This window comes from Fukomys damarensis, unplaced genomic scaffold, assembly GCF_012274545.1.
Source record: "Fukomys damarensis isolate Sample0158 unplaced genomic scaffold, DMR_v1.0_HiC HiC_scaffold_19, whole genome shotgun sequence".
In the NCBI taxonomy this organism is placed as follows: domain Eukaryota; kingdom Metazoa; phylum Chordata; class Mammalia; order Rodentia; family Bathyergidae; genus Fukomys; species Fukomys damarensis.
The window spans coordinates 33,245,596-33,255,774 of NW_022900931.1; the positions used below are offsets into that span (position 1 = coordinate 33,245,596).

Below are 10,179 nucleotides of genomic sequence, written 5' to 3' on the forward strand. Positions count from 1 at the left end.
TTAACGAACGAAAAAAAAAAAAAAAAAAAAAAAAAAAAAAAAAAAAAAAAAAACCCAACCAACCAAACAAACAAAAACAAGTTTAAAAGGTTGAGCACTTACAATATGTTAAGGCACTATGCTTAAAGAAATTTGGAGTAAATACCACAGCCACAATTTTAACTGAGCCTGAAGACCATACCAAATTTGGAAATCAGTGGAGTAGCTGGCTCTCAACTCTATCAGACCCTGTGGTTGGTTCCTGCTTTTCAAATTTAATCATCCTAATGATACAAATAATCCAAAAATCGAATTATATAATAAAGAAACAAGAAAAGGAATTTATATAAATACACATCTTGTCTACTCAGGAAGACAAAAATGAAGACATCACAGATGCTTACGTGTGCTGAGAATCACTGGGAATGTAAGAGCTAAAAGACTAGACTGTACAGATGTTCTTTCGCTGACTCAAATACCACAAATGGCCACACATGGTGGTGCTCATCTATAATCCCAGCACTCAGAGGCTGAGGTGGAAGGATCATTGTGAGCTCAAGGCCAACGTGGATTACATAGTGAGTTCAAGATCAGCCTGAGTGACAAAGCAAGACCCTGTCTCAAAAAAGTCAAATGAGATCTCCTATAAATGTTCTGAACAAAAAAGTACAATTTTCCTTTATATACTAGTTATATTCCCGGAAAATTTTACCAATATGTAAAATGAAATTAGAACAGATAACTTATACAATGGATATTTTATCTCCTGGAATATTCGATAGGATAGTCACACAGAATTCTTCCTTTGTGGGGGTCTGGTTTTTGCACGATGGGACTTATGTATCATTCTAGGTCCTCTCCCATTAATTGCCAATGGCATCCCCTAGTCACTGTAATAATCAAAAGTGCCCCTACAATCTTCCAGCCTCTAGGATGAGTGAATAGTACAGTGTGCCCTGAAAACCACTATCAAGAAAGGCGAAGTCTGATATTCCACAACTTCTGAAGGTTCATTTTCTGAGCACTGAAACAAATGTGCTGCATAAAAATTCCTCATTAGAGAGATGTTTATGCAACTGTGCAGCAGAAATGATAGATACTCCTTGAAGTTCAAGAGACCATCAGTTTCTACAGGGTCGAACTGCCCTTCCTTCAAGCTATCACACCATCTCTAGCTGCAGGATGTTCCCTTACAACCGAGAGTAATTGGTAGGAAGGTATCTTGGACTTTCACTCATTTGAGATTGCCCAGATAACTCCATCATTTGTCCTTATCCATGCAACAGAATCAGATCATCCTTATCACCAGTCTCAGCGGAACATCTGATCTGACCCAGCCACCCACTCTTCTCTACATTCCAGATTCTTTTCTTTCTTTTTAGACAAGGTCTTACTGTGTAGAGTTCAGGCCGGCCTCTTTCTCATTCTTGTGGGAATCCTCCTGCCTCAGTCTTCCGAGTGCTGGGATCACAGGCATATGCCATCAGGCCAAGCAACGTTCTCAATTTCTTTCACTGTGCTCTCTACAATAAAGACCTAAGCAATAACAATGTCCATCATCTTGCTCTGTCTGAAGCCTGGAGCTGTCTCACGCAAACAGTATAGCTTTTCTTTCCAATATCCCACATGGGTTAAATATTCATCATCCTTGCTTCCCACTACTAGTTGTATACCATTTCTTTGTTGAACTTTCAAAAAATTACAACCTAACAGGTATGGTGGCACACACCTGTAATCACAGCACTCAAGAGGCTGAGGCAGGAGTGCTTCAAGTTTGAAGCCATCCTGGGCTACACAGCCAGATCCTGTCTTGAAACAAAATCCCCTCAGAAGCTCCTATGATCACTTGCACCCCAAAGTTGTCTTGCTAGTTACAGATTCACTACCTTCTCAAGTATCACACCTTCTGGTATCATTCTTAGTGACAGTATCTATACAGATTATCTATCCTAGCACCATGACCCGCACACCCATACTCATTTCTTCCTTCACTTCATTTCTGCCACCGCTGTGGTTATTATACTCTAGATCTTGCACCACCTCCAAACTCCCATTTTTAAAGCACCCTCCTGCCTTAATCCACCTATTCAATCACCTCTACTCTAATAAATGATTCCAGGAAGTCCCAGTTTCCACCGTTCATCAGCTCGTGTCCTCTCTCTCTTCCCTGGTTTTACACATACCTCACAAAATACTGCTGATTTCTTCATCCCTCTCTGCCACCCTTGTACTTGTTGGGAAAACCTCGACCCTGAAACCGTATTACATCTATTTGTTTAGTGCTGGAAATCAAGTTGAACGCTTGATTTCCACTCAACTGCGCAAATGAGCCGACTCCTCAGTTGAAAATGATCACAAACATCGTGCCCTCGAGAAGTCTACCAATCCTACTTTATTTTTCTAGTAAGTCGACATACTCGTATCTACCTTCATCTTTTTTTTTTTTTTTCAGACTAATATTAATACAGCATTTTCATTTATTTGGTACCGGGGATTGAACTCAGGACCTTGAGTTTGCAAGGCAAGCGGCACCACTGAGCTAAATCCCCAGGCCCCCCGCCAACCTTCATCTTAAAAGTTCTTCCTCATGCTCAGGTCATGACTCTACCTCGTATTTCATTAAGTAATAGAATCACAGGATAAACTACTACATCCTCTCAATAGCTGATTATTTGTATTCTCACAACAGTCATGCATTTTTCTCATGTATCTTCCTTCCTTAAAGAGGAAAATAAATAAATAAATATATAAACTATTCTCTCCTTACCCAATCCCTCCAAAAAATTGATCCAAGGCAGGAAATAGTTATTAGGAACAAAGTCCTTGGGATCACAGAGAGGATGGGAGGATTTCATCTTTTTAAATGGAGTAATTCTACTAGTTCTAGTAGCTTATCTGTTCTAACAATTTTAACCAATTCTATTACCTGCATTGTCTTCTGTTAATTCATTTTTTTCTCTAGTTATGGATATTTTTCTGCTTCTTTGTATGCTTGTAATTTTGACCAGGTGCCAATTACTGAGTTTTATGTTATATAATCTTTTTTTTTAGTATTCCTTTGAACATTTTTAATTTTTGTTCTGGGACGTAAGTTGCTTGAAATTGAGATTATTTTGAGCCTAGTGTTTAAGCTTTGTCAGCGTAAGTCTGGAACTATTCTGCCCTACTGCTACGACAAAACCCTCCCTGAGGGCTTCACTTGACATCCTGCGTATCAAAAGGTCTTTCCATTCTGGTCAACAGCAATGTAACGTTCCCAACCTGTGCACTCCCAGAACTGTTCCTCCTCTTCCCTCCCAGTTGCTTTCCCTCCAACTTGGAAGCTTTTTCATAGGCTCAGGTCAAGTCAAGGGGGCCCTTGGGGTTCTTTCTGTGCAGCTGTGGTGCTCTGCCTGAAGTCAATGTGGCGTCCCCAGTTCTAAATTCTCCCTCAATTCATGGAGCTGCCAGGATCTCCCTTCCCTGAGCTGCAACCTGTAAATTCCCAAGGCACTGAACTGGATGGATCTACAGCTTAGCTTGTTTTATCCCACCCCCCCCCCTTTTGGGCCTCTGCTTCAACTTTCTAGTACTTACATTTGTTGATCTCTTAAGTCCTTCTCCCAGCTTCTGTCCTATTTTTCCCACTCCCTTTCACAGCAGTGCTAGTCCAAAGAGGTAACTCACTCCTGTGTTCTGCCCTCTTTACTTTATTTCTATTTCAACTGTGCTTTCCTCTTCCTACACCTTCTCCAAAACTGGTACACATCTAATCAAATTAATCACTTTCCTATATTCCTCTTCTCAGTGGGCACAGCTAACGTCCTTCTTTCCTGAGACACTTTTATCCTTACTTTCTCCCTACTTTAGTTCCACCTTCACCTGAGCTTCAAGGCACAGCTTTAAATAAAAACCATATGCTAAAACTTTCAAATTTATAACACCAACCCATGAATTCCAATTTATACACACATTTAGTAGAACTGCTCTAGTGCTCTACATTCTCATGTATCCAATCTCACCTGAGTAAAATGCTCTCCAAACTTAAGGAGTCTTCCCTTTCTGGGTATCTTTATCTTTCCTCCTCCAATTCTCCCCATCTCAGGAAATGGCCCAATCATCTATCCAGCTGCCAAAGCTAAAGCTCAGAGGGGTTCAATCTTGATCCTTTCTCTCCACTTAGAACACATTAAAGTTCATCAGCAGGCGCTGAAGGTTCTACCTGCAAAACATATCTCAAGTCACCCATTTCTCTTCATTTCCATTTCTACTGCCCTTCTCAAAGGCCCATTAACTCTCTTATCCAACAGGATTCATTCATTCATTCCCTATCCAATAAAATGATCTTGGAAAAATGTCAGACCACGTCATTTGTTTGCTGACGCTAATAGCCGACTTCATTTCAAAGAGATCCAGCTCCTTATGGTAGCCTGCAATACCTTACCTGATCTGGATCCCCAGGTTACCCTTGGGTTCCCATGACACAACCACCAAGCCCTCACTCACTGTGCTCTAGTCACACCGGCCACCTTTTGCTCCTACTTCAGGCTCTCAGCCTGGAAGGTCTTTCATCCACATCCTCAGTCTTGCTCATTCCCCTGTAGAAGTTTCAAGTCAAACGTTCCTGGAGCAGGCATGCAAAGAATACCACCTTCCTTCTCCTCCTAAGTGAAATTTGTTTTCTTGTTATTCTGCCCCTTAAGGGTCATATCATACTTTTAACTTTAGAGCACTTTTTTGGTTCTTTGTATTCTCTTACTAAAATTCAGCATTCAAACAAATACTTGAATTACATGAACAAATAATTGAATTACATGTCAGGCACTTTCATGCACAAATATGTATCAGTAAACAAAGCAGACAAAAATTTCTGCTCCCTTGAGTCCAGTCTAGAAAGTGAGACTATGAAACAATCCTTGTGTGTTCTCTCTTGTATACCCAGAGTTTAGAATAGTATCTGGCTCATAGCAAATAAACAACAAATACTTGATTTAAAAAAAGTGAATATATTTATCTGTATTTTCCCTTTCTTTGACAATGAGCCAGCACTTCAAGCAGCTCTACTTAGCTATTAAAACAGTGACCGAATTACTGCTTTAGAGTATATATTTGTAGTTTATTCCACCTTAAGACACTATTACCTTACAGGCAAAATATGAATTTGTTACCATTACTACAGAATTCTTGCTATAATCTTAAATCTTTGTAATATAAGCATTCAATGACTAGTGCAACCATTTTTATCCCTCAAGTCTTCCATATCCTGGCTTTAGAACTTGAGACTTCTGAGGCTAAACTGAAACCAATTATTGCACCTAAACTACCTTTACTTTTTAGTAAGTTATGCTTATGTAATATGCAAATTCGATAAACACCAGAAAATACTTTCGAGACAGACTTAAACACATTGAGAACACGGTTTAACCATTAAAATAGGAAAGAGCCACAGGACTTCATCTTATAGCCAAGAACACTCTGTGAGATCGCACAGGTTCAGCTATGCAGCATCAGAGGCTGAACCACGACTTAGTCTAGTAATTCCCAGTTTTGCTTTTCTCAATTAATACTTACCCAAATTTAAAGACTCAGTTTTTTACAAATGTATCATATGACTCTTTAAGGAGGGAGAGCGCATTATGTTTTTCTGACAGGCAATCCCAAGGGATGACGTGAATGTTAATTCATTTTTCAGTAACAATAAAAAAGCCCTTATAAAACCTCAACTTCTCTTTGGTAATAGTAAAACCTTCTATGCATCATTTTTACATATACACATACTACCTTATTTCACTCTCAAAATAAAGGGAGGTCAGAGAACAATTAACAGTTTTTGTCAGAGAATCTACGGAGGCACTTGGGATTCTAAGCTTACCAAATACCTCATTCCGTTGAAAACTGGAACTGACATTCCATCACCCACAAGACATTCTAAACCTTGAGTTATCTTTGCCCCTTGATTCACTATAAGATCAGATCCTATTTATTCAGTCAGTACTTTGTAATACTAAGGTAAATTCAACCAAAATGATTTACGGTAATAATCTGTTACAAAATTCACTAAGTCATCATAATGTGTACTCAAAAAGATAACCTTTATTCCATCTTTCAAAGATCTGGTTTCATAAAAGCTACAGTGCATATAGTGCCACAAATTTATTAAAGGTCAGCAAGTTTGTTTTTTTGTTTTTCTTCTACTTACAACAATGGAGACGAAGGATGAAACTACTGGGTGTTCATGTTTAAAATACTGTAACAGCTCCAAGTCACCATAATTACAAGATTTAAGAAACCTGATCAAAAAGATTTTCCTAGTTTATAAACGTGTTAAAAACACATCAAATAACTCACTGAATGCAATTCTATCAAGTTGTTTAAATCACTGAATCCTTCTGATTTCCTCATAACTTATCAAAAAGTTCTATTAATATAAATCACATTTTAATGGTCCAAAAGCTTAACTGCCGGGCATGGTGGCATGTGTTTACCTAGCTACTTAAGAGGCTGACGCAGGAGAAAGATCACAGGTTTGAGGGCAGCCTGGGCTACACAGCCAGTTAGAGGGTAGCCTGGAACATGAGACTTTGTCTCAAAATTTAAAAATAAGTGAAAAGGGCTAGGGATGTGACTCAGTGGTAGAGCACCCCTCAGTTCAAACCTTGGTACTGCAAAATAAAACAAGAAACTGGGAGTGATGGCGCATGCCTGTAATCCCAGCATTTGGGAGGCTGAGGCAGGAGGATTGCTGTGAGTTCTGAGACAAGCCTTGGCTACATAGTGAGTTCCAGGTCAGTCTGAACTACACAGTGAAACCCTGTCTCAAAAAACCAAAATGTACACTCTCTTAAAAAAAAAAGTACACCCCGAGCCAGGGATGGTGGTCTATCCATGTAATCACAACACTGTAGGAGACTGCCTAGGAATTTAGCAATTTAAGTGAGACCCTGTCTCAAAGGGGGAAAAAAAAGGGCTGGGATTACAGTTCAATCTGAGTTCCCAGAGCCACAAACAAAAACAAAACAACAAAAAATGCTAGCCTTTGCTTTTAACTCACTATTAATGAACACTCTCAACTTTTCAGGAAATTGAGTAATGGATGTAGTCAGAAGCTACATTTTTATACACCGTATACAAACACAACTTTTATTACTAAGTGTGTAAAAACTCAGCCATGTGTATGTATATGGCTTCCTTATCTGTTTACCACTTTTACTAAATACCATACAGCAGAATGGGATATAAAACTAAAATCTGTCCCCATTTAAAACATTAGGATTGGTATATTTAATCCTGCCCAGATTCAATAAGCCTTCAAGCAGAGCTTTTTCCCTGTGTTTACTCCATATTTAGATATACTTTTTATTAAGTGCTAAAAGAAAATGAAATTCAATAAAAAATTCCATTGCTGATGATGAAGCACCCAGGATATACTTTAGATACATAACCCAATCAGTTTAATTCCTGGTACCAAAAAAAAAAAAAAAAAAAAAATTGTTTTCTACTCTGTCCAAGATGTTTTTGGTAGCGGGATCGAACTCAGGTCCTTGCGCTTTGCAAGGCAGGCGGTGGAACCACTGAGCTAATTCCCCGGCCCAAGTCATATTTTATTATTACTACTCAATTCTTTTTATCTGGATTGTTTGCTACTTAACACAAAAACCCAAATATTCTCCATGCCTTTCTAATTCAAACAAACTATAGTTTAACTTTCCTTCTACTGTAACTGAGACTTCATATATGTCCAAAAAGGTGGACAGAATGAAGAAATCAAGACTGATTTTTACAGCTCCAAACAGAAGGGCTAAAAGCTTTGGTTTAAAATATTAAAGGTTGAAAAAGGAAAAAAACCTTGGTTTCTTTTTTTAAAACACAAATTTTAAGATTACTTCAGTTTAAATTAATTTTTATGAAACTGAAAAATTAAAAAATCAGTTAAACTGTTTTTATATTAATATGCACATACTTCCACTCTCCCCCTTAAATTTTAAAAAAACTGTTCACTTTATAAAGTTCTTGGGCTTAACACCACTGCATAACAGGTCAGTAGTGAAGAACAGAAAAGGCAGGAATTTGAAACTATTTTGTTTAGTTAGAACTCTATAAAACAAAGCTGCTTGGTTTGGATCAAAGAGCCAGACATACTTCTAACAGTTTCAAAAGTGGCAGTGTAGCTAATGTCAATGTGTGGCATCATCTACTTCTTAAATATATCAAACATTCTACCCAAACCATTCCAAGTAACAGGTTAAATCTTCACTCCTCATAAAAAGGGTATACATACATACATACCCCACACATCCCAATGGAAAGTTAAAGTACCATACCATGGACACAGTGGCTCTAATGTGCTAAATACTATATTAAATCAATTGGCTAAATGGGGGATACAGTAATAGCATTTTCCCAGTGTTGTAAGACTTAGGATTTTTGTTCATTTACTACATAAACAAAACATTAATCATTAGGTATATTTCTCACTGCAATTCTACAGATGTATTCTGATCATGAAATACTTTCTTAATAAGATGGTGTATAAAAACTATCCTCACTTAAATCTGTGCCCATCCTTCATGACCAAAATAAGATAAAGCTAGGCAGTCCATTCTGGTTCTAGGTAACTGGGATTTAAGAAGAGGTTTAACCAAGTTTAACTCTTTAAGTACAAAATGCTTCAACAAATCATTAAAGTTTTCCCAAGGTTAGCTCAATTCAGTTTTCTATTTAGTATACATTTTCAACACTATGTAACATCCTTCTCTCAATGTTGGATTATAATTATATCACCCATCATTAGGAGCATGAACCACAGGATTGTATCTTGTTTACCAAGCACTATGCATTCTATTAAGTTCAATATCTATTACTGAAGTCTATGCTTCATTGATCATAGTTCTGGTTGACTGGGAAGTGAAAAATTTTTAAGTAAATGATAGAAAAGAGTAGTCTGAAGGGGGGATCCGATGTTCCTCAAAAAAGGGGACTTATGATCTAATGTCAGCCATACACTTTATAGTATCATGTCAAAATTATTCCAGTGAACTGAAATTATCTGTACATGCATTTGGCAGATGTATCAGTTGAACTCAGCTTTTCAGATTGTACCTTCTGGGACCGTCCAAAGTACTTAGAGAAGCAAGATTTGACTAAATTTCTAGAGTGTACTGTAGTGCTCTCTTTCTTTAATCAAAGCTTTCCCCTTCCTTGGCTGCAAAACAAGAACTACATATTAATTTCCAGGAAAGTAACACCAACACCCAACTTGAAAGTATGATCGCTAAAACTTACAAAGAGAAACAAAAATAAAACCAAAAGACAACATTCTGCAGTGACAAGTACTTTAATTTTTAAAAACAAATCACTTAATGATAAACAAATCACCATTCTACTCTAAGATGATACAAGTAAAAACAAAAGGTACTGTTCTCACAGGTAACGTGCTGAAATTCAGTTCTACACTAAACAATCTCTACTACACACACTTACTTGGCTTATCTGTAAAGTTAGATGTAAGGCACTACTCTCAAGTCATATTCGACTGTCACAACTTTTACTTTAAAAGGTTAAAAAACCCAAACAGTTTAAAGAGTTTTATTTTTAAAAATTACAGAACAGTTTCTACATTTAAAAAATTCTTACAGCACCAATAGAATTATTACAGTACAATTTTCCACAACAAAATTGTAGCGCACCAGTCCATGCGAATCCTTGACTTCTTTCAACTGTCAACACACTGCACCCTGCTTAAAGGGCTGTACCTGAAAACCAAGGTATGCAATTCCTTAAGGTTAGAAGTCATAGGTTATACTGTCAAGAGTCTAGGGGTAACGCGAGGAAGAGTCTCTTACTCTTGTGTCTGAACCCAACTTCCACAGTAAGGCACAGCCACCACCGTGATCGGTTACTACTGTAAGCAGTCATTTAAATACTAAACCCCACCCATGTAACACATGTTAAGACTTCTACGAACGAATTCACTGTGAAACAGGTAGGTCATGAGACTGAGGAAGGACCCTCTTTCTCAAGCCAGCTGTCACGTTTACTGGAATTTCTTTCGCCCCTGTGTTGAGACCAGACAGCGGAGCCAACTCAGATTTATTCTAAAAGTAAAAGCAGGGCTTTGCAAGAGCCACGGACTCCAAACCTGCGACATGCGCTCAAGAATCAAGGAGCGCGGTCGGGCGCAGCGCCTTCGTTCCGGCCGAGGCTCCACGTGGGGCCGCGGGC

At 38.2% G+C, this 10,179-nt stretch overlaps 1 protein-coding gene across 5 annotated transcripts in view; it reads right to left on the reverse strand.

Annotated features, from left to right (window-relative positions):
• Epc1 (enhancer of polycomb homolog 1) overlaps positions 1–10,179 on the reverse strand; it is an 84,168-nt gene that overhangs the window by 44,952 nt on the left and 29,037 nt on the right. The window contains exon 1 of one of the 5 annotated variants that reach the window (XM_010621315.3): positions 3,981–4,268. The exons of 3 other annotated variants lie outside the window; for them this stretch is intronic. In XM_010621315.3, the coding sequence (XP_010619617.1) occupies positions 3,981–4,079 (99 nt within the window). In that variant the 5' untranslated portion in view covers positions 4,080–4,268. Of the gene's footprint in view, positions 1–3,980; positions 4,269–9,358; positions 9,711–10,179 lie in introns of those variants that run through there. One more of the 5 variants, XM_033765636.1, reaches the window with a different exon arrangement.